Genomic DNA, 25,417 nt, shown 5'->3' on the forward strand with positions numbered 1-25,417 from the left:
ACACGCCTTGGTTTGGAGGCCCCCTAGTACCATCCCTATTGTGTTTGCCAGGTAGGCATCATTCATCTGTGTGCTGGCTTGTCTGGGAATTAAACTGCACTGGGTCCCAGGTGCTGGGAAAGCTCCCTTTGATTAGAAGAAGTATATTATGTATCGTGTCACAGGTTGGAAGATTAATGAGTAATTGTTAAACCACTAAAAGCACTTTAAAGTGCTATGTAATGCTGAGGGATAACACTGAAAGTAGAGAATAATAAGTAGAGGTTCATTTCGAAAAAGCCCTTATAGATTACATATTTTAGCAGGAAATGAAAAACTACAGCTATCATAACAGTATTGTAGTTTGTATTATGATGATTATACAGTTTTCAAAGTAAATATTTAAAATGCAGTTGTTGGCATTGATATGTTAATTGAGTTTAACCGCTGTTCTTTCCCGTATCCTTCGTGAGTTTTTGTTGTCGATGAGTGAACTTTCTTCGTTATTTCGTTAATGTTGGAGATATCAGTAATCATGGCACTGTGGTTAATAAATACAAACTGGGAGATTAGACAAAAGTGCTTTAAATTGTTTTGCAGATTAACAGGCACCATTTATGTGGGAGCTCTCTTATAACTTTAATCTTGCTGTGAGCACAAAACAGGATTAATCTATTGCTAGATGGCTGGAGTTATTTGATTTCCCCCGCCCCCCTGCAAGGACCCCAAATCCAAACTGTAACTGACAAATCAGAAGTGCATACTTCCATGAAAAGCTTTGAGGACATACTTTATGCTGTGATTTGCTAGTGATACATATAAATTCATTCTGAAATTAAACGTTGTTGTGTACTTTGTCGTAAGAATTGAGAGGATTACCCAGTTTGACATTTTAAATTGCAAGTATGCAATGCTACAGGCTTGGGGAAGAGTGGCTGGAAAGCTGCCTGGTGGAAAAGGACCTGGGGGTGTTGGTCAACAGCCAGCTGAATATGAGCCAGCAGTGTGCCCAGGTGGCCAAGAATGCCAGTAGCAGAAGGCTTGTATCAGAAATAGCGTGGCCAGCAGGAGTAGGGAAGTGATCGTGCCCCTGTACTCGGCACTGGTGAGGCCGCACCTCGAATGCTGTGTTCAGTTTTGGGCCCCTCACCACAAGAGAGACATTGAGGTGCTGCAGCGTGTCCAGAGAAGGGCAACGAAACTGGTGAAGGGTCTGGAGCACAAGTCTGATGAGGAGCGGCTGAGGGAACTGGGGTTGTTTAGCCTGGAGAAAAGGAGGCTGAGGGGAAACCTTATCGCTCTCTACAACTACCTGAAAGGAGGTTGTAGAGAGGAGGGGGTCGGTCTCTTCTCCCAGGTAACAAGTGATAGGACAAGAGGAAATGGCTTCAAGTTGTGCCAGGGGAGTTTTGGATTGGATATTAGGAAAAATTTCTTCACTGAAAGGGTTGTCAAGCATTGGAACAGGCTGCCTAGGGAAGTGGTTGAGTCACCATCCCTGGAGGTATTTAAAAGACGTGTAGATGTGGTGCTTGGGGACATGGTTTAGTGGTGGACTTGGCAGTGCTAAGTTAACAGTTGGACTCAATGATCTTAAAGGACTTTTCCAACCTAAATGATTCTGTGATTCTGTAAGTAAACCTGAATTGTTATGGAGTGCCCTGGGAAATACATAATGTGCTATTGGCACGGTGCACTGCATAGCAGAATTTGGCTTTTCCAAGGAGTTTCCTCGTCCTTCAGTTTGAGATTGGTGTTTTTTTTTCTGAGATGAGAAGCAGACAGGTTGTTTCAGTTTTGGATCTGAGGTTGGCCTTGGATTTCAAAGACCTGTTTTGAAATGTGGATCTTTCTTTTTTCAGATTTCAATACTGGTCTTTAACACAGACCCTAACATAAAATTAGGTGTCTTGAGAAACAAGAAAGAAAACCTTTAGTATTGCAATGGAAAAAATAGAAACGTTCATTTAGGAGAATGATCAAGAAGAAAACTTGGAAATTTATACCCCCAAATACATAAAATTCACCCCAATGATCTAATAATGATAGCGAGCACTGCGTAGACAAGCAGCAAGCGTGCTTCACTTCCCTGCGAGTGCTTGCTGGCCCCCAAGACTAGTAGAGGTGGAGAACTCCACAGAGGGGTGTGCACAGGATTTCCCCCCAGTGCTGTAGCTGCTGCTGTCTGCCAGGAAGCCTCAGAATCCTGGGCGATATTTTATACCACGTGTGCTGCAATAAATAGGCCAAAACTGGGTCTAGGGCACTCTGCACTGAAACTCCAGAGAGAATCAAGGAGGGATTAGTCTGAAATACGATAGCTGCCACTTTAATGGACTCGTTGGAACACAGTGCTTGTAATGTTTTATTTTTGTGCAGTTACATATGGATATTTTGCACTCGTGGTACAAACACATGCCATCTGCCTCAGGTTGGGGAGAACGTCCCCCATAGCAAGGATGATGGGCACATTCATTTTTAAAGTTTTGCCCACTTTCTTAAAGCCCTGTTTGGAATAAGATGCTGGAGGAGACTGAAGAATTTGCGTATCCCTTTTCCCTTTGGGAATTACTATATTCCTGACTGTAATACTGTGTGCACTGCTTTCTCTCCTGCTACCATCCCCATGTGGATTCTGAGTTTAACCCAAAGCTTTCTGTACCAATATTTTCGTCCTTATTGACAACACTAATGCAGAGGGAGTTCTGTTGGAAGAGGACTGTGGGGTTGGATTATAATGATACTTAACACAGTGTTTTCCCCGTGAAATGTTAATACATGATGTTTTAAATCTTATTTCTGTTCTGATGTAACATTTTAAAGTCAAACCATTCTTAATCTAATTACCACTTCAGCTTTAATATTATTTTTTGCATAAAACTCATTTTAATTGGAGTAACAGGTATTGCACGTTTTATGAAACACCTTCACAGAAAGTCTTGGATATTTTCCATTTGGGTCCCTACAGACCCATCCAGTTTGAAAATACAGTTTTATCCTGTCCTTAATTACAGTGCTTGGAGCAACTCTCGGTTAACTGTTTTTAAGTTCTACCGGATAATGAGTCTACCAGAACTAGAGAGCATACAACAGAAAACTGTTCACAGGAGGAAGCTTGCTGTTGCTTAGCTACCTATCTTTTAAATTTGGAATCTAGCCCTTAAGCTGCTAAATGTATTTGTTCATGACACATTGGACCATTTTATATGTGCGTTTCACCTATGTGCTACTGCTATTATTGTAGGGATAAAGAGGGCATTTATAATGGGGTGGTATTGTGGCATAGATCACAAAACCTAAATACGTCCGTTACATAAGCAGTACTTCGTATGCTAAGTTCTTAGGTCAGTGCTACAACAATGAAATTCAGAATAACTTGAGCCAAAAGAGCTACTGCCTCTGCTCCTCCAGATCGGTCCCAAATGCCAGAAAGTTATGTGTAATTTCTGTGTACTGCAACCAATCTGTAGTCTTTTAATAGTACACATTCTCACACCAATTTAGGCATAATAAAGATACATAATTAATTGCAAATTAAAATACTGCAACACTTAACATTTTTTTGTCCATTTAGCATTTTCTTGCAAGTGAGAAAATGCCTGACTTTCAAAAATTGCCTGACTTACACAGAAATTTGTTGGAATAAGACCCTGAACTAGCCAATGTTCATGGGATAAATACTGAAATTTTTTTTAGGAATCTGGGAAAAACTTTATATTCACTAATGCTTTCTGATCAGTCCTAAAATTGATATAAAGGGACAGTTTATCTAGGGATTGCTTATGGCCACAGAACTGGCATGAGCATAGAAAGAAATTCTGTCTTTTTTTAAACTTTTTTGCAGCATCCGGATCTAAAAAGGACACTTTTTCATTTGCTATTAAAGTGATTCTTTCTTACTTTAATAGTTTTTCCCATTAGGAGAGATCTCTGACTCTTCCCCATGTGCCTGTGCAAAATAGTCAAAGCAGCTTCTGCAGCAATACAGTTGAGGCTCACGTATGTTTATAGAAGGCCATCCCGCCTTGGTCTCTTGACTTCATTACGCAAGACCGCTGGCGTAGCTGTGACAGCTCGGAGTGATGCTGTGCTTTCTCGCTGACATAGTGCAGTGCTTGTGGTAGTGACACAGCTGTGCCAAGGGGAAAGAATTGTTGGGTCTGCTGTTACAACGGTGCCGGCTGAAAGCTCTCTGCCGGCCTATGTTACAAGTACTATTCACTGGCATAATTTATGGAAGCAGCAACTCCATCTTACATGTAGATGGGTTTGATTCACAGGTTTTTGTAATGCAGCTTTTTGTAAAGGAACTTCAGTGCTGTTTGCTGCTTAGCTGACGTGCCCAGCTGGACAAAGATTTGGTATTGACATTTTCTGTGTTATATTTGTTATGATTTTAGAAGGATGAACTTGTCGATTCGAAAGCTAATTACATTTTTAATTCAATGATGAACTTTCTTGGGAATCTATGATCAAGTTAATTTAAAGAAAATTACATATTTCAGCTCTTATAGGTATACTTTGTAGGTTTAAACATGAATCTGCGTAATCCTGTTTTAGGTATTCATAAGGTTTTGATGTCTGTATGCCCCTAGTGGAAAATACTGGCATATTTCAATATAATTTTGCGCTCAATTAACCTCACTATTGACTTACAGATGTACAATAGAGTGGCATCTCTTTGCTCTTTTATTGAGGTTTAGTATTTATGTGTAGATTTCAGTTTCTGAGTCTGTAAATCTTTCTCATTAAGATAATTTATTTTTAAGATTACTAAGTATGTAGCTCTTGTATAGCCTCATATGTATTTTTTGTTGTGCCTTCATATTTTTAATCCTTTACATTTTAACATTGCGTCCCATGGCTTTAAGCTGACTATATGTATGTCCTTGATTTCCCAGCATGGAGCCATTGCCGCACTGGCCTCTGTTTGCTTGCGGAATTCCATAGAGGCTTCAGTACATGGCATGACAAAATGTAAAACCATACTCATAGATCACCTTATAAATATTTATTCATATAAATTCTTTAAAGAAATTAAATTACGTGTTCTATACAAAATAGGAGAGAGAGGCTTTTAGTGTCACTGACTGCAAATTGAAGTCATTTGTCTAGAAGGGTCAGGTGCCACTTTGTGGTAAGGAATTTGTCTGAGATCCAAGAAAGGAAAGATTGATAGTACAAAGAGATTGATGAAACGGGCACTGCAATATGCATACGAAGTTACGGGTTAATTAGGAGGATTTAAACAAGAAAGTTCCTTTGTGTGGAGAAGTGTCGTGTGCTGTTACTTTCAGAAGCAAGGTGTGCTGGCAGCCTTTTTGAACATGCAGAGTTGATTTTCTGAGATGTTTATATGGAGATGTGTGGTTGTGAGTATCAGCGAGGTGGCAGATTACCCATAGCACGTACGCTGCAGCTGATGAGGGCTTCTTAGGAAATTGAGTGGTTTGCATATATAGACACCATCTCTGCTCGTATCTTTGGTTTTGTTGTTGATGTAAATTATAATGCTGGTTCTGTAATTCCTGTATCAGAGTAAAATCATTAATATTTCAGAGTGCCAAGTTCATCGGGTGTCTCAGGTGACACGGCTATTTGTTACACTTTTTAATTACAAGCATGGTACTTAGAGAAAAATCCTAAAGCTAAAACTATGTAGCTTAGAAAATGGGAGCTGAGCAATCAACAAACATTGGTTTTTTTGTTGATAGGAAAGCTGTTTTGAAAGAACAGACGCTGCAAACTGTTCCTTATTGCATTAAAGTTCACCAGCCACCTGGTACATGTAGTGGAGAACAACAAGCTTCCATATGCAGATTCACACAGAAATTGAAACAGTACTGTCTTTTGTAATAGGTATTCACATGGCAGAAAGAAAATTTTAAATTTGACTTTAATGCAACAAAACCAAAATACTTTCTGTGCCCGTTGTGTCTCGTTCTATACAAGGACAAAATAGTGTAGCTCTTTTCAGCAAGGCAGGAATAAGAAGCTCAGCAAGCACTTCAGTACTTATTATTGTAATAGTAAATCATCTCTGTCTGCCTAGAAGATCTGTAAAACATACCTGCTGAGGGCAAGAGTAGGCACAGGCATGAGGGACTGAGTTACACTTCTAAATACTGTAATTCTGATATTTTTGTTACGCTATTCTTAACTAAAATTTTGCATTCCTATAGCATTCACCTTATTCTTAGCCTCAGAGACAGATCTTGGGGCACATAGCAGCTCTTATCTTCTACAATCCATTTCTCACTGAATATGGAGTATCTGAAATTTTTTTAAATATGAGGAGGAAGAGGACAGACAAGTTTCATCTTGTCTTGCTGCTAAGTGTGAGATAGAAAAGGCCTTAACAAATTGCAGTGTATTGCTTTTTACTGAAGATGGAAAAAATTGTTGAAGGGACAGGTATTTGAATTGCAGAATATATTTCTACATTAAGGAAAGGCAGTTAGACTCAGTGAGGCCCCTGGGAAATGTGACTGACGTTAAAAACAATCCTATTTTGGTTTATGATATTCCTGTAATAATGAATCTTACCTTCTTATGTGGTTAGATATCTGTTTATTCACATAATTCTGAGTACAAAAGGAGCTGTAGAAAACACTCTAGGTAGTGGAAAAACAACACTGTCTTTTCTCTTTCACATTTTCACTTGTAGGAACTGTTTTTCATACTCACAGCATTTTTCTCTTGTATTAACATGAGACCAGATATGAGAAATTCTGTCCAAACAAATGAGTTTGAACATGTCCCACAACACCAATACGCACCATCAAAGTGGTGTCTCGGGCGCAGTTCTAGTGGCCTTTTGTGGTACTTAACCTCCCTGCTTGAGTGGCAGCTCACCTCCCATCACCTTTCCACCACATCAAGATGAAAGATGCTTCTCCTTTATGAAGAAATACCGCTTATTGGTATTTTTCTCTACTGCAAGGATTTTTTTTTTTTTTTGCACTTGATAAACATGGTGCCCATTTAATGTGAAAACTAAGTATGAATTCTTTGTTTTTCTCTTTTTGTTTGTTTTTTTCTTTTTTTCAGAAACCAAAACAAAAGGACTGGCATCCTCCTGGAGGATTCATTTTAGGACTCTGGGCATTGATCATCATGGTTTTCTTCAAAACATATGGAATCAAGCACATGAAACACATCTTCTGAATTCGAGCAAGCAAGATGATTGCATTGACTGCTACTTTGGATTCATTGGCGTCATCTGAGTGCTCTGTATGTGTATTATGGTTGTAGTGAAAAACAGTGTTGAGATCTTGCTTCTAAAGGTTCTTTTGAAGTCATCTCTTCTGCCCCTTTTTCTGAAAAGAGTCTAACAAATGGGTTTAATGTTAGACTTTTTTAAAATTTTGTCTTGTTTTAAACATATTTTAATGCTTTTCTGAGCAATTTTTCTTTCTGGTTAAACTTAAAAAAGACGAGGGACCTAAACACAGTAACAGAATTTCTGAGGTTGAGTATGAGTTGTAAATGGGCAAATTCTTTCCCCGTACTCCAAAGTAAATCTTAGAAGTAGCCAAGCTATCACTAAAGAACTCTACATTGTGCAAAACATTATTTAAGATGTCATTTTGTCAATAAAAACTTAAGCCACTTCGCAGACTTTAGCATGACGTATTGAAAGCTTTCTTCACAAAAATAAAAATACTCTAGAATATATTGATTTTTTTTTTTCTTATTCTTTTTTCCTCCCTGTTAAATACAACCCTTAGATCAGTCCTTTCACCTTAGGCAGTTTTGAGTCTAGGATTCTATGAGTTGGTGAAAGTGAAATAAAAATATATGATGACCTCACTGACTCTACTTCAAAAAATGCCAAAAAAAGTGAAACTCTGACTTCACCATGTCCATTAGGAACCCTTCACAGGTGTTGTATTTTCACTCCATACAATATGGAGTTGGATGCTTTCAGGATTTTCAGTGCACTGGATTTCTGCACAGAAGAAAATTGACTCTGGCATCAGGATGAAAAATGTTATAAATGGTACTATTGTATTCTGTAGTTTCTGAGCCCTTGGAAAATGAGCTTTATCACCTAGGTTTTTTAAGTTCTCTTTTGGCATATTGTTTTATTCTTGTTGGACGTTTACTGATGAATGCATGCTAAAAGGGTTTTGTCTGTATAATATACTGATATTAGTGAAGAGAAGAGCAAATTTGTGCATGTATAGAAACAAGTCTGTCAGCAAGAAGAAGCTTTTGCAGTATGCTTTTGGAACCTGTTCTCTAGCTTAATCACAATAAAGCTTACACGATGCATACATGGTGTAAATGCTAGATATATATCTGTAAAAGTTATTAGGAATTATTTGTAGTCACACATAATATCAGAGCCAATACATTTTTCTCAGAATTTGGCATTGAGCATTTCCATGTCGCACAGAACATCCAAATTTGAGTGCGTAAACATTTTTGTTGTCCTTTCTTCTTTTTCAGATTGATGGTGGCATCGTAGCCTTGGGTTAGGGGTCGTGAACTTGTCAGAGAACTGTGTGTATGCTCTGACTGGGAGGGCTACAGAGAAGGCAGCCATTGAGGCTTCCAGCTGTTTCTAAGGGCTGATGCCAGAGAACAATAAAACCAGCAGTGTAGTATGTCTCTTGAGTATTAAAAACTCTTTTTTTTCCTCCATACATCTTCTAGGCTTGGAGAGGATAAAGGTACAAAATGATCCGTTATCAGGAGGTAAACACTTGCCTGCTACACCTCTACCTCTCTATAAAGTTGTGGTACTGAGAACTTTCTGTTGAGCTTTTTGGTGAACAGCAGGAATTGTTTTCAGTAGCATGTGCTAAGCAGCAAGAATAGGAATTAATCTGTATTTAAAACAAAAGCATTCCTATACCACTGTCCTTATAGTTCTGTAAACTGATATTCTGTGATAAATAATACTAGAGATTTCTTCCCAGTTTGCTGATGAGTTGTTTTTGTGTAACTGATGCACAGGTATCCCCTGCCAACAGCAGTGCAACTTAATGTGAAAGATGAAAGCTCTGTTTGCTGAAAGTGCCCCCCTCAGAGAGGGAGGAGTTGAACAGGTTTGAGCAGCATTCTTAGTGCTGCATCTCTGGATCTCTTCACAATGTGTTGGGTTTTGGGGTTGTTTTTTCGGATAGCGCCTTTCATAAGCTATGACTTCGTATCCAAAATCTGATACAATGGTGACTTTTCTTAAAATAAGACACACACCCCCCCGCCAGCTATTTCTAATGCAACAATCAGCTAAGATCTGCTGTAGACAGACTGTACAGAAATGCAGAGAGACACTACAGAAATGTGTAGACGTGGTATAGAAATGAATCCTACAGAATTTCTTAGTGGATTTGCTTAGCTTTCATTTTTTTAATCCAGCCTTCAATACTCTTTTTCAATTGTAATGAATATTTTTAATCAAATATTTATTCTATAGGCAAGTTTTGTCACACTTCAAAAAGTGGCTAAAGTGAAGTTGATAGAGCTTTGTGCCTTGCTTCAGTTGCAATTACACTTACTCAGACTCCTCAGACCCTATTCAATTTTTCCTCTTTCCCTCTTTCAGCCACCTTTTGCAGGAAGTGATAGATAGAAACATTGACAGAACTCAGCTGAATTTTGCAAGTAGCAGAAGATACCAAAGATGCAATCCTTTTAAAAGCTTATCTGCTTGGGGAAAAGGAGGCAATTAGGTGGGTTATTAAAATGCAATTTATGAATAGAAGCACTCAGTAAGTGTGCCTGTGAAGGTGATTAAATTGAAGTGAGAACAACAATTTGACTGGAATGCAGCAAACTATGCTTCGGGCATTTCTAACATTTTTATATGCACAAAGTGAGGAGAGTTGAAATAGGTTGTTCTCAGAGTCACCATGAAGTTGCCTGTGCTACACTTATGACACAGTGTTTTCTATACAGTGATAACTTTATTCCTTGAATAGTTATAGTCTGAAAGCAAGTATAGAAATGTCACAGAACTGTCTGTAAATGTGCTTTGTATATTTATTTATTTATTTATGTAAAGTTAGTAATTTTTCATTTTCCCTGAGAGCCCTTCAAACTCAGTTTGGGATCTGGGCTCTGGGAACCAGCCAGGTCATTCTCACCCACAAACCATTTGTGTTTCTCATGCCAAACAATGTGCTTGTGCAGTATAGATGCTTCCTCCGTTGTGCACAGATGATCTCTTTAATGGTGTCCAGAAAACATGCCAGATGGCAGTTTCTTGATGTTTCTTTGCATAGAAACTTCTAGAGCAGAATTAAATCTCAGCATTTTGTGAGTCTACATAGACAGGTCTGTGAACCAAGCGTGCTCATGCTTGCAAAGTTTTGTATGTTCGTGTCTGCACCCTGTACTATGTAACTGCATTGACAGGTCTTGCAATGGGTTTCACAGACGTTGTTTAGAGTGCTCGTGGATGATAAAAATATAAGTTGTTTCATTTCAGTTTTTCAGCTCTCCTTTGGGATCACATCGTGAAATGCATTACTGTTACTGAACTGAAGAAATGGTGAGTTAACAGTAGGTTTATACTCACATACACGTTCTCTCATGTCTCTCCATTTGCTTTCTGAACTGTCTGTGAAGTGCTGTCTACATTTTGAGAACACCGTTTTGTATGACTGTGCCCAAATGTTTACACAAGTGTATGACTCTAAGCTACAGTTTTGTAACAGACTGAAAAGTGAGATTCCCACAAAAATCAGTGGAGAAAGAAGCCTGAGTAGTGATGAGGCAATCAGCGTTTCATTGGCCTATGCCAGCTAAATATTTTTATATTTATGTGAATATCACCATGAAATGCTGTCGTCTTAGCATAAGCAAAGATCACAGACTGTTCAAAAGTATCTTTTCAAATATCATTAGTGATAGTGTGTCTTTTCTAGAGAGTGGACTCTTTCCCCCCCCCCAAAAAGCTGGTCTCCGTTATTGATTACAGAAAAGCAAATGTAATCTGGTTCTAATTCTGTTGCTGAGTATCTGTGAATTGAGCCCATTTCCATCTCTTGTTTCAGCAGTCAGGGATTTCCATTCTCTGGTACCTCATCCACAAACCGTACTGGAAGTGAATGATCTTGTGGTCTAATGTGCCTTCAGATGGGCATCATTGTGTGCTAAAGCAGGGCTGAGTTGCACGTAGTACTAAATCTGTGATTTGTGAAGGAGCAAAGACCGATTCAGCTGTGAATTTATCATGGGCGGAGAGGATTTGCAAAGTGATGAGGACAGGGAGGTGTTGTACTGTATTCCTCAACATGTAAGAGAGATTTGAAGGACTAACTGTCCCACTGAGGCAGACAAGCAAAGTCTGCAGCCCTGGCAATAGGCTGTTCCTATTGCCAACAGCATGTCATTCAAGCGTTTTTTGAAGCTTGAGAGCTGCTTCTTTCTCTTCTTTGATGGATGTGTAGAGGGAAGGAATAAAAAGAAGTTTCTGGTCTCAGGACTTCCAAAAACTGAGCTAATTACCCCTTCAATGTAGATGGGGAAATGAGATGCTGCCAGTTGCTGGTAAATAGTTAGATTTGATCCAGTACCTTGTTGTGTTGTGAACTGAAAAGCCTCTATACGTTCAGGATTATTTGGACTTGATAAAAATAGATGAAGTGGAAGGCAATTCACGAAGTGGGAATGGTGTATTTCAGAGAGTCTGCAGCATTTGGAGAGATTGTATATGGTACAATTTGGGGACAAAGATTGGGGGCATCAGAAAACTCAGTGTCCCTATGTACAGATCTTCCAGCTCTGTCTGTGTCACAGAGCTGTGTGTGAATTTTATCATGCTTCCAGTCTAATTCACCTTTGGACTGAGGACAAGCATAAAATATTTCACCCACGAGACTAATCTATCCATAAAGTTATGAACTACAGAAAATAGCAGTGTATATAATGAAAGTGTCTTCTCAACCATCACTTCAACACTTCTTGTACAATAATGAGCATAATAGTTTTTGCATTTTTTAAGTGGTAAAAAGCAATTTTAAAAAAAAATGGGGAAATGTGTTTCTCCTGGAAGATAATATCCTCTGCTGTGTGCACTGCTATTATTTCTGATTTCCCTCTTTCTGTGAACTTTTAAAAATAATATGCTGTAGGGAAATGCATCTTGAAAGCGTTGGTGTTTTATGATGAAAACTTGTATATGCTGCATAACATACTCTGAAATCAGCATTTCATAGCACTAATTTCACTTGCAAGTTCTTTAAAATGAGTTACTTTTTCTCCCTTAATGAGGATTTCTGCCTGATTTAGTGATTAAATTGATAGTGTTTAAGGTTTCAGTTCAAAGTTTATGAAGATGTACATCTATTAATATTTGATTGTGCTGTGTCTTTTTCCCCATGCAAATTTTATATTTAACCTTTCTTTTTTTCTTTCTTTTAATGTATATGCACAAAAACCACTGAAGCCTTGTCCAAAACTGAGCCCAGTTTTGCTACTCTGGCCAACAGGCTTACTAGAGATGTGAATTGTATCAGCAGAAGTTATTTTGGCAGCATTGTTTACAGCAATCTGTTGAACAACCCAAGCTATACCAGAAACAGACTGTTTCAATAGTGTAACAGCAATACTGGCAAAGCTCTAGCGTAGATGCTATTTCTTATGAAGTGACTTTTTTTTCCACACTGCTGACCCCTACGTAGCTTTGGTGACACAGCTCTGTAGGGACCAGGCAACTGGGCTGCGGTTTATTTGGGAGATTTGTAGCATGTCATACTACTCCCTGTGTCAAAGTTGACTAATCTGAAATAGCAAATATATTTCCTTTCTTGCCTGCAAAAGGACTTACTGGAATAATGCTGTCATAGATTAAATGCTTGGCTAGGTCTGCTGGTTTTGCATGTAGTGGGCATTTTAAGCTTAGGCTCTGTCCTTTATATCCAGTTCCAATATAATGGTACTTATTTCCTTTGTCAAATGCTTTGATATTTACCAGTGAAGAGCATCACTAAGCATTAGATACTGCTGTTTGTTTTTTTTTAAGTTACGTACTTTTTCCGTACTGGTTTTCCTGTCCAGATTAAGTTTTAGTTCAAAATTGTGATGGTTTTAGGGTCCCCCTACCTCCCTTGGTCTTTATAGCACAAGTGGAATGGCAAAAAAGGCCATCAGTATATCATTGCAATGTATGTTTGTATTTTGTACAGTCCTTTTACGTACCCTTCTCTGCAGTAGTCCCTTATCTGCATTTTTTTGTGTGTATAGAAGGTTTTCTGCACTTGCTTTTGTTGCTCATTTCTGTATAGCTGCTCCTTCTCTGCAATATCATTTGCAATGGACTGACCGGGAGTAGCTTTTTAGTGTTTCACGTAATGCTTGTCTACAGATGTATAGCCGTATTAAAAAACCATTAATGCTGTAGTGGGAAATGTTCCAGTTTTGTCCAATGCAAATGAACAATCCCACTGAATACCAGTAACCTCTTTCAATTTTGGCATTGTGTGCAGCTTGGTTACAGCAAGGATGCAATGGGGGGAAACATATCCTCATAGGTTATAAATCTGTTCGCTTCTTTTGCCTTTTTTGTTAAAACATAAACCTAACCTAAGCTCTTGCCTTAAACTCAGCCACACCAAATGGTTCCCTTCAGAATTACCTTCGTTTTACTATGAACAGACTCGCATCATGTTGTATGTTTGGATCCTAACTAATAGGCTCCAACTGATCTGATAGCCAAAGTGAAGTCAGCAAAGTCCCAAAACCTTGTATCTTGCTAAATATGCATTATTTTCTTTATCTTCCCTGTACTTCAGGAAGTATCTAGTGTCCCAAAAGCTATCTTAACAGTTGTCTGGGTTGTATAAAGAAGCTGACAGGTTTAAATATCACTAGGCATCTCCTAAAGGAGATAAATCTGTTCTGAGAAAGCAAGTTATTAAGATGACTTTCCTTGGCTGTTGAAAAGGGTCCAGTCTTGCTCTCCGTCTGAGCTAGATGCTTTGACGTCGCTTTCGGTAAAATGAGAATGCAGTTACTGTTGTTAGATCTTGTGGCTGCCTGGCATGTTGTGAGTATGGCAAGACTGTAACTGGGCTTTGGTGTGCAAGTTGATGTTCACTAGATACAAGAAGTTTTTTTCATGTTTTTTATCTATCTGTTTATTTAGACAGAGTCTAGCACCTGTGTCCTGTGTCTGGGAGTGACCTATGGTAGGTGCCAAGGGAAGAGTACAGAAAGGCAGGGAAAATATATTGTGAGGTTTTCCTGTGGAATTCTGCTTGGAACCTTAAGCTGATGATGCATCCTCTTAGCCTTTACTTCCTATGTTCAGATGGGTTCTATAGGTGAGGATCTTCTCTTTTATCCCATGGTACCATAGCTTCTTTGGAAGCCTTTTGAGAGACACCTGGCAAAACTACTTGTGGAGCTCCAAGTGGACTCATCACCTGCATCTTCTTGTCCACTTGCTTCAGAGAACTTTGAAGAACTCTAAATAGATTTGCAAGGCATGACTTTTCTTACAAAAGCTGCATTACATCTTAGCCAATGTGTCTTCTTTATGACTGCTAATTCTGTTCTTTGTTACAGTTTTCCATCCATTTGTCTGGGCTGCTGGGGTTGCTTGTCTGTAGTTTCCTGTCTTTTCTGTCTTCCTGACAATTCCTGGTCAAAGTACTCCGCAGTGAACAAGGACACTGTACGTTGATCATCTGCTGAGTAGTTTCTCTGGCTCAGTCTGGTGTTCAACGACAGACAACACAAGGAAATTTCTCCCTCTTCTGCTGGCAGTGCAAGAGTGTGTCCTGAGACAGCTGTGTCCTCTTTTGCTGGCACCCCTGGGAGGGTGCCACAGAAGGGAGGGAGATGCTGGTTCACGGCCTGTTTCCGCATGTCTCTGTTTGCCATGGAGCCTGCTCTACAGTCAGCCATGATAAAAGTCACCATCTTTGTTTCCACTGTGATACTGAAACTCCATCCTCACGGTGGTCAAAGGGTATCGTTTGACATTTCATGTTTTGTTGTAATTTTCAGTGTAGAAAACATTTAACAATCTAGTGGGTTTAATGGTATTTAGCAGAAGCAGGGCCATTGTACAGCCATTTTATAAAACATCCTTTGAGTTTTATACTTTTCTGCTTCAGTACGGAGAAATTTCTCCCCATCTTAGACTCTTGTCCTTTCATATTTCCTAGGTTTTTTTAAAGGAGATTGTCCTTAAAAATTTTTTCTTCTTCTCCTCCTCTTTTCTCCTTATAAAATCTTATACTTGTGATATGTAAGGTTTGCTTGCAGGAGGCAGCCAGAAACTCAGAGTTATCAGTATTAACTGATGCACCAGGAAAGGTGAAGTATTGATACCTGTAAGGTTTCTGTACTTTCTTCTCTTTTACACTACATTTTGTTGTCTTACAAGTACTGTTTAATTGTTTAACTCTTTCTTTATGTTTTTTATCCCTAAACTGTGTTTTTAATTGAACTAGATATTACATCTTCTTGCATCAAATAAAATAATTAACTTTCATTAGTCAGAAGCGATTATCAGAATTTTTCAAAGAGTTTTTGTGGCACGTGATAGATTTGTAGAATATTGAAAGGAAACTTCTGCAGGACAGCCACAACTTTCCACTCTGTCAGCTCCAGCCTGACTTTGACCTTCATATTCCAGGGGAACATAGCTAGACAGCTACAAAAAACCCCACGTTTTATTCCTTACTCTTTAGATTCCCCTCCCCCCATCCCCCAATGTTTTTCCAGCTATTTTTATATTATTGTGTCCTTGCCTCCTTAGAGCTATCTTGTGTAAAAATCACTCTAGTTTCCTATAAAGTTTGCCTCAGAAATACTGCAGGACAAGACCCAGGTAAGCACCTCCTGCAGAATGTTATCACTTTATGCTCCTGTTTGTGTGTATGTGTATATAATAGATGAAATTGCCATTGTGTGTTCTACTGGCTAGAGCCAGGAGTAGCTGTCAGCAGACGTGACTCTTCTAAAATCTAGTGCTAAGGCTGTAACTTGGTCTTAGTAAGTTTCTTAACCTCCCCTTTCCTCAGTTTCCTTACCCAGGAATAAACAGTATTAACTTGTCTTTCTGAGGTGCTTTAACACTTTGGATGGAAGGTTTTCTCCAAGTGCATCGTGTTTCTGCTTTGTATCGTGATGCTGTTAGCTGGGCATCTTGCAGCCATTGTGCCAAAATAATAGAAACCAGTGGTCGTATTTTTCTGTTCTTAGTTGCAGAGATATTTTCTTTATCATTCTCAATTCCAGTTGCACATATCACGGCATAAGAGCTATGGTTCTCTGAGATGAAAAATAGCTACTCTGATGAAGCCAAGCATAAAAGCATGAGGAATGCAAGGAGTTCAGAAGTAAAGTAACATAGATCTTAAAACTGCTGATGTCTGTAAACACTGTTTTGCAACAGTTTTTAATATGTGAAATGATGCGCGCTGAAGATCATGAATCGATCAAATTATAGGGAAGAGTGTAAGCTGACAGCATAAACCAGAGAATGGCAGCAGTGCCTAGTCTGTACTACTTATCTCTGGTCTGACAGCATTTTCTATCATAAATCTGTTTGTTTTATAACTAGGCCGTAAAACCTTACTTCAGGCTGAAATGTAGCAGGATATGCTGTAGTTCAAAAATAGTGCTTTTGTAGAAAAATACATCAGTAATTTGTAAATTGAAATTGCAGCACTTCAAAAATTACTTACATTTCTTTTGCACTCTTGTAACTTGCGCTTTTTGGACTGGATTTATATTCCACATAAATCCGTGGGATCAATCCTATTTAAAACTTCCTGTCTCCTTGCCTTCATCAAATTCCTTTTGCAGTGAATTTTATATACACAGGTGTGACATACTCTTAGGAAATACTCCTTCATACTTTTTGTAATTAGATGGGAGAACTTGCTGAAACTCCACAGGAAACTGATGAGACTAAAGTGAGTTTTGGGTTTGTTTTGTTTAAAAGACTGGATGTGTATAAGGATAACAAGAACACATAGTTGTTACTAACAGAAACTGAAGAAGGAATACTTACAATCCTTTGCTTCACTCTTAGAAGATCTAATGTCAGTTTATCCCATGTTTCATCTTCACGTTCTTAACACTTCATCTGATGTACTTGGTATTGACCAGTCTTGCAGACAGGAAACAAGAGTGTGGAGCACAAAAGAGTCTGGCAAGTCCCCATGTTTCTACTGAATACCTGAAGATCAGTGTAATCTATTTTAAATTATCTGGTTTTAACAATAACATTACTAAACATTTAGCATACACATCCTGCAGCCCTCCATTAATGGAAAAACTAAGAGCTCTATTTTAGAATGATGAGATCTTTTTATAATTATATCACTAATAAAATAACAAAAAGATGGTGGCATCAGAGGACCTACTGTGATCTGTACCATCTCTTGCAGTCACATTAGAAATGATCTGTAAATCAGTTTGACAGTTCATCAATTTGAGCAATATATGCTGGATACACGCCCCAACACGCATGCTGAAAGGGATGTTCAAATTACCATTAGTTCAAAATCCATTCTCTTTTTTGTAGAATGTTGTGAAATCAAGTGGAAGGAATAAAACACAGTCAGTGAAAGAGGGAGAGTTAAACACCAGCTGACAAGAGACAGGTTACAAGCAATTGGCTATAGTAGAGCTTTGCATTCAGTTTGTATGCTGAGTGGTGTGTACCAAGAAGAACACCAAAAGAAAACTTTTAAGGCAAAACAGGTTATAGTTTCTTGCTCTTTGATAGCGGGGAGGGCTGCAGCAAGGAGAGCGGCTCTTGGAAGCCTGCTGTTTGGGTCCACGCAGTGTTACAGGGGTAACACCATTTTGCCCCTGACAGGACAGTTCACTTTGTCCCCGGAGATTTGGGGCATCTGTAGGGCAGCTGCAGTTATTGCTATCCAGTTTTGGAAAGAGGAAGACCGTGGGTTATAAGTGGTTTTAAATGATAGTGAGTTTGGTCCCAGCTCTACGTATGGCCTCTGAGGTTCAGCTTCTTGGATTTAGATGTTTTAAGCTAATATCTTTGTTCTAGCTTTAGAATTTGTCTGAGACACACCTTTCGTCACGTGAGGAATAATGTTTCATGCAATAATTACTCCTACTGATTACTTCAAAGAAATTAGAGGTTTAATATTTGTGAGGCAAAAGGAAAAATAATACTGTAACTGAAATCTTCTTTATTCACAAGCCAAATGTAACCCAGTAATTCACACTGTGATGTTCCATATACAGCACTAGCACTGTCCGTCTCCTGGGTTTGCAGGGACTCGCCATGCACATGTACTTCACGAAAAAACTGTCAAGTATAACTTTGCTCTTTTCAAGGGGACAATTTTGTGCTAATGGAACTCTTCACATCCCAACTTCAGTGCGATCCAGGATCTCTGAGGTCAGCAATGATCTTGGAAGAGTGGAAGGCAGAGGTTTTTGCAGGTGCAGTGTGGTAATCTTTTTGGCTAGTATGGCTAGTAGTGTAACTTGATTTCAGAAATTTGGTCATGTTGTTTCAAGCTGTTGTTGCCTAGTAGTCTGTTGCCTCAGGAGGGTTGCTCCTTCAGCCTCTTGCAGGACTACAAGAGGGAAAACAGAACACAACCCCTCCAGCCTTAGCTGGTCTCTTCTTCATTGAAAGCATGCTGCTATAGACAGTGATTTTTCTGGATAAACTTTGCCCTCCTTCCTCCCACCCCTAATTAAAAAACAGCAGCTTGATAGCACAGCAGCAAATGCACATTAATATCAAACAGAAATTTCACTACCTTTTTCATATTAACATGAGATGTCAGCATGTAAAGTTAGCTAGATCTGCACATGGGACCATTCTTGCTGTTAAAGGCTTTAGGCTGGAATGGAGCCCAAGATTTTTAAAAGAAATGCAACATTTCCAGATCAAATATTAATCACATGCTATATAGAATCATATTTTTGAAACAAGTTTTATAAATAAAAAGCTAGGCCTTTCAAACCATCAGCAATATTAATTTTGGATTTGAAAGATTATGAAAGATAAACAACCACATGACTGTGAATTAGAAAAATATTGGCCTAGGTTGCATAAAAACCTCCATTAAATAAATACCGTAAGTTTTCACTATGAAAATTCAGTGGCATTGTACTTTAAAAAACCATAATGAATTAACCATCCCGTTAATGATACTCAAGTTGTTTTTCACAAATCACATACACATACAGGAAGTCAGATGGCCAAAAAAGGCTATATACTGGATTAATACACAGTTCGACAGAAAGTACTCTTGATATGCTCTGCTCCTTCATCATAACTTCCTGACTGCTGTTGCAGTTACCAGCTGCAAATCCTGTTACTCTTCTCCTCTAGGTTGCCTTGCTGTCCCAGAAGGTCCAACACCCCGAAGGCTGACACAGTGGGTGACTGTGATTGCGGTCTTGTGCATTCATCCCTCAGACCACCGGTTTAATCTCGGGGTGATTTACAGTGAGTGGTTCTGGTTTCCAGTCTGGTTGGAAAAAGTGAATATTGAATGTCCGTGCCCAGTTCTCAAACACTCGTTTCTCTGTGATGAAACGATGATGACTGCCCTTTCGTCCCCGCTCGTGTGAAATGTACATTGTGCATTCATCTGGTCCCAAAGGTTCATAATAATGATAAGGTACTGAAAGATGATTAGGATCCCTGTGGAAGAAAGAAAATAGATGGAAGCCCGAGATGTTCTTTTTTACTGATTGAAAAGATGCTGATGGGCTCAAATCCACTTTTTCTCCCAGTTAAACCAAACTTCTAGGTAGCTGTATTTTTCTTGCATATTTAATAGATCAAAATGGGGTAAAGGTGTTTTCTTTGCTCTTTCTGTTGCTCTCCTTTAATCCCCTCCTCCCAGGTAAATAAAGGACAGCAGTAGCTGAAAAACAAGGGAGAGTGCTGCAGGGCTGTGTTAGTACTCTGAAATTTGAAGCAAGCTGCTTAAAAGAGATTTACATCTATATTGCGATTTGTAAAAAGCCTTGCAGAGGTATTTACTGAACAGGGGGAAGAAGGGGAAGATAGAGGGGATAGGGAAGGTAGCTGATGTCACCTATGCAATTCTCTAATTTTTCTTATTTTACCATTATCCATATTGTATATGCAGTGGTAATGTATGGTATTGCTGCTGCTTTCCATTTTTATCTTAGATTAATGTTTTAATTCAATCAATCTAGCTTCCTGGTAACAGAACACAGTGATCAATCTTACAAGACCAGAATAACAATAAAATTACATTTCTAGAATAAAATGGATTCTAAATTTACTGTATATATTCTCACCGGAACACATAAGAGAGTGAAAAGAAATCCTTCAGTACCTCACCTACAGAAAACATATTTGTAATGTAAAAAATACCCTTCCTACAGAAATTTAATACTTTTTTTTTTTTAGCTACAACCATTAGATCTCAATCTTCAATTAATTTTTCACATACTTTTTTGATACATTGGACCTCTTGTTATAATCTCTTAAATGAATCATTTGTATGGTTACTATAAATCTAACAGGATACATTTTAATGTGATTTATTTTTTCTTAAGAACTACTAAACAAATAGGCCTCTGCCTCTCATTTAGACTGCTCTTCCTTTCTGCACTGAAGCTGGATTTTACTCTTGTGTTCTCGAGGGTAAACCTATATTGCTTGGTGGATATTTACTGCTTTAAAGTTAGGATTAGTAAAGTTGAAATCATATCTCCAATAGACTTTGAACAAATGCAGTCACAGTGGAAATAAGTTAACTGCTCAGGGCCCAGTACTGCCTCGTGAGCCTGCAAGGCTGCTGGCCCTGATATCTCTGGGTAGATTTGCTTGGGATCCTCCCTCTGCTGCCCCCCCCCCCCCTTTTTATTTATGAAGGCCTGAGTTGGGTTTGCAGAACATGAACTGGAAGAGCAAAAAGCAGGAAATTAATCGCTGTATGTCTCCTCCCTATTCCTTTGCTGTACACTGAAATTAGCAATGCATGATAGTGGTAACTGGAATCAGATTTCTCACAGAGGATCTATAGTAACACTGGTCATTTTTTTTGTCCACGTAAAACCCAAAGTATATAGGTACAGGGGGTAGGTGGATCAGACGGAGAGAGGAAGGAGAGGCTTGACAGTGGCCCTCTTTCTTCTCTCTCACTCTGCTAACTCAGTATTTACCTAGGGCTACACTCTTCTGTTACCTCTTTGAAGCAACGTTTTGAAGCCTGTACCTCCCAGTAAGTGCTTTATCTCTTATGTTACCAGTATTCTACCAGTGCGCATTTTAGCGATGGACTTCCCTGCTGAAGACAGGGCTTCTACATTACATCAAAGGCTCTGAAGCTAACACCAGAGTATCCTAAGTGGATGTCCTTAGCTCCAGGCTGTAACAGGTTGCTATATTTTGTGCAATGTCCCATCAGAAACAGTCCCGAAACACCTGCTGCACAGGGCCTGGCAGGTGAGAGAGCCAGAGCCGCACAGTCTGGGCACCCTGCTGGGTTCAGGCATCCCCTGATGGGTGCGGTCAAGGCTTGTATGCGGGTCTACTGGCTGAACTGGAGGTGAATTCAATGCAGAAATGAAAATGCTGTGGCTTTAGACCTCTCCAAGACTACTCTGCAGCTGACTGAGGCTGTGAGGCTAAATTCCAAATGTTGCATTTTGGATTTAGGAACTCTGAAAGGCAGTTAGGTACCTAGGATGTTTTGTCTAAGTTTTTCTCCTTTTGTGGGAGTTCTGGATTCCCCTAGATTGCATGTTAGTAAGGTCTGGATTTGAACTCTGCCTTGAGTAACTACACCATAACCCAAATTAACTGTACTGTGTTATCTTCTAACTCTGCAATTAGCTTGTGTCACCAGCAAATGAAAGGCATGAGTAATTTCTATACGGAAATTGCTTGCCACCTCATTTATTAACATTAAAACAGATGCTGTTTTATCACTGACTGATACTGGACATTAATCAGTATTTTGTCAGACTTTGCATGCATATTAATATCACAGCTGGGAGGAATCTAGGAAAGTTCCTCTGTAAAATATACTATACTTCCTGCCTAATAGCCTGCCAGCACAGCAACCATGTAAGTGCTTGTACCCACTGTCAGTCATCTACTGTTTGCCACTTCAGTGCACATTTTCCCACAGATGGTATCCACCCACAGTGAAAGCTGAAAATACAGCAAACAGTGTTTGCCTCAAAAGAAACAAGGCAGAAAAACAAGGCCATCCCCTATCACATTCTGGTCAACCTCTTCCTTTACCAATGAAGAGCTGTTATAAATCAACCCACTAAAACTATATGTACTCAAACACTTTGTAAAACAATTCATATTTTGAAGGGTGAATAAAGTGTCATTAACATGTTGAGTGATGGGCAAGGTGCTGCACCAGGACTATGAAGATTTCGGATAATTTTTTGCGTTCTATTCCCAAGACCTGATTTCCTTCACCTCTGTACTAGCCCTGTTTTCCAGACCATTTATGCATTTCGTTATTAAGGTAATGAGGTGAGATCCAGGCCTATGGACCGAAGGGCGTGACTATCTCCCATACAGTTTACAATCCTGTGAGCACCCCTTCTATCAAGCCCCTCATAAGCCCCAGGAAATGTAACTAGCAACTACTGCTCCTTTGCACTTGATTTAAGGCAATTGAAAGTGGAGAGAGGGTGGTAAGAAAACACTAGATTTAAAAGCTGTACCCAAAGGAATAGATTAAAGGATTTCAAATGCCAGTTTTCAGGCAAATTATCACAGATGGAAAATGGCCTGGCAGTCAAATGAGGATTCTTATAGGAAAATGATCTGGCTCCATAATTGGAGCCAAAATTATTCATATAAGTTAAAGTAAGGCTCAGAATTAAGCTTTAAGTTTCTGTGAGTTCCAGAAAGTCTGTGAAGAGGAGGGGAGTTAAAGAGGGCTCTTCTCACTAACACCCTGAGTTTTCCTTGTGTGCATGAGTACCCAGAGATATCTGCAAGGAACCAGCCTCTCACTGCTGCCAATACTCCAGTGGACAGGGATTGAAGTTATTACAAACTGTATTAAGGCTTGTCTGTGTCCTTCCCACCGATGCTGCTGAGCAGCCACAAAGAAAAGCAGCAGCACTGCAGTGCCTTCAGGAATTGTGGTGCTTTCTGTGTACCGCAATCTGGCTGCTGATGGAGGGAGGCAAGAGGACGATCCTTGATGTCCCAGTTCAGGAGTGAGTCCTGTGCATACGGCAGGCTGCCAGAGGGAGCTCAGAGAAGGAAATGCTTCCCATCTGGGGTGCTAGTTTGCTCCAGCAAAGGCTAGGGTTGGATCCCTGGCACTGGAAAAAATACAGCAAGATGGCTTGTCTGTCTTGTGACGGAAGAGTGAGAGGTGCGTACACTCTCCAAAATCTTTGCAATGTGCATGGAAGCACAAGCTTTCATCTTATTCTAGAATGTGCAAGTCAGATGTATTTAACAGCATGAGAGTAATATGAAAGTCATTAACCCTTACTACAGCATAAATCTGTAGCAAAAGGATTCGATATTACATATAGCTTTGCTGTAAAGTACTAGAAATTTATAATAATGAGGTCACCAATTCTAGTTCAGCTATAAAAATCAATGTCCAGTGAAAGTAAATAGAAAGGAATCTAAAACACGTTGTTGCAATTAATAGTGACAAATCTTTTAGTCTGTACTCCAGACTCCTTCACTAGACTGTTTTTCCTGCATGGGTAGGAAGCAATTTGGTTAATGATCTTAAGCTAATAATTTGTAGCAGAATCAACAGTATGATATTCACGATACCTTTGAGATGTCCTTCACGTTACAGATGTGATACTAATTTAGTTCCGTGACAGTGATCACCCACACTCATTACTTACTCCACAAATTAATACTTAAAAATAATGGGTATCTGCCGAAGTTCTAAATTTGGTGATATTAACTCTGAATAGAAATGAGTTGTTGTGTGGGTTGTTTTTTTTTTTTTTAAATCTTAATGATTCTTTAGTTGTACAGCAAATAAACTACGTATAACACACATGAGAGAGGTAGGGTGGAGGGTTTTTTGTTGTTTTGGTTTTTTTTCTTTTTTTAAATGGTAACTTGTATTTTGTCTGACTGAAAAAACAGGAAATATGGCTTAAAATTACAGAATATTTCTTTATTTCTGCTATTCTATTTTGTTGTCTTATTTCTTTGAAAGGAAGCACTGTTTAACTTCTTAATGAGTGGCTGAAGAGCAAACTAAGAAGGTTCACTTTATTTATGGCAAGAGTTTCCTTTCATAGATCATCATGGATAGCTTCTTCCAGGCATGGCAACTACAGTTTTCCTCTTCATCATCTGGGGAATAAACCTGAAGTAAAGACACTTTATATTCTTTTGATTAAGAAATGACCTTTCCCCTTGGTACAACCAGGTAAGTGTACCTTTATGTTAAGATTTTTTTATGCAGGCTGTAAGCATTATTACATCTATCAATGGTAGGATTGATTATAGCCTTTCTTGTGTTGTAATTTAATATTATATCCATTTGATTTCAGTGTATCAATTCTATGAAAGCCTTTCATATGGTCTAGTGACAATTTTAGCCTCTCTCAAAAAGTTGTGGGTTTTTTTTTTAAATTAAGTATATGTATCTAAACTAATCTGACTTTGCCTGAAAAGTTAGGATTGAGCATTGCTTTACAGTGAATTGCTGTCTTCTGCATTTTTAGATCATCAGTTTATTTAAGAATTACTTCCACGTGCCAGTGGAATACAGCCAATTCTGGACCAGCCACTTACAGAAACTGAAGTGTGTCTTGGACAACTGAAATGACAGGGGAACTGAGATGCTGTGCTGTGGAAGGTATTTATGTTGTCTGGCACATCTGATCAAGTTTGTTATTTTCCTTGGAGAATTCATGATGAAATCTGGCAGTACATCACAGCATTTATCATCAGTGTTTTGTTATAATTTGTAGAAATTATTACAAAGTGGAATTTAGTGTTGACATTTTATATTGTAATTTCTTCAGGGATTTCTACTACGCGCCCAGGACAAATGCAGATTCCCAAATGATCTTTTTCAGTGCTGAGAAGAACATCAAAGCAGTCCTGTTCTTTGACAGATGAGCTAACCTGTCACTGCGGCCTTGCTCCCCTTGCCCCTGAAAGGCATCTTGAATTAGTCAATGAACCAGACTTCAGTGAGATCACTAAATTTGCAGCAGAAAATTCAAGCCAGTACTTCTTAGTGAAACGGATTCGTGAGCAGGTGATGAAACGTTACGCTGATGCCATCATTCCAGACTGCCAGTACCAGCTCTCTGCATTGCTGGGTCACCTAACAGTGCAAATGGCATCAGGACTAGGTGTGGGCACACAACCACATTTTTCTGAAAGGCCAGAGTGCTAGGCCTAGTAATGGATGGACAGGTGATACTTCAGTCAGCACAAAGATTGCTGATGTAAAACAATTTTGTATGAATTTATAGCGGATCAGTGCCTTGCATCATGTGCCCAATGTGATTTTGG

The 25,417-nt window shown here is 39.0% G+C and overlaps 2 protein-coding genes across 2 annotated transcripts in view; one reads left to right on the plus strand and one right to left on the minus strand.

The window, feature by feature from the left end:
- The window catches only part of PIGK (phosphatidylinositol glycan anchor biosynthesis class K), a 74,489-nt gene extending 66,081 nt beyond the window's left edge, over positions 1 to 8,408 (plus strand). Inside the window, exon 11 of the mRNA XM_075508558.1 lies at positions 7,030 to 8,408. Within this exon, the coding sequence (XP_075364673.1) occupies positions 7,030 to 7,146 (117 nt within the window). The 3' untranslated portion in view covers positions 7,147 to 8,408. The remainder of the gene's footprint in view (positions 1 to 7,029) is intronic.
- Positions 8,409 to 18,422: 10,014 nt separating this feature from the next.
- ST6GALNAC5 (ST6 N-acetylgalactosaminide alpha-2,6-sialyltransferase 5) overlaps positions 18,423 to 25,417 on the minus strand; it is a 72,645-nt gene continuing 65,650 nt past the window's right edge. The window contains exon 5 of the mRNA XM_075508570.1: positions 18,423 to 19,591. Coding sequence (XP_075364685.1) covers positions 19,360 to 19,591 — 232 coding nt within the window. The 3' untranslated portion in view covers positions 18,423 to 19,359. The remainder of the gene's footprint in view (positions 19,592 to 25,417) is intronic.

The sequence above is a fragment of the Mycteria americana genome, chromosome 7 (genome assembly GCF_035582795.1).
Source record: "Mycteria americana isolate JAX WOST 10 ecotype Jacksonville Zoo and Gardens chromosome 7, USCA_MyAme_1.0, whole genome shotgun sequence".
NCBI lineage: Eukaryota > Metazoa > Chordata > Aves > Ciconiiformes > Ciconiidae > Mycteria > Mycteria americana.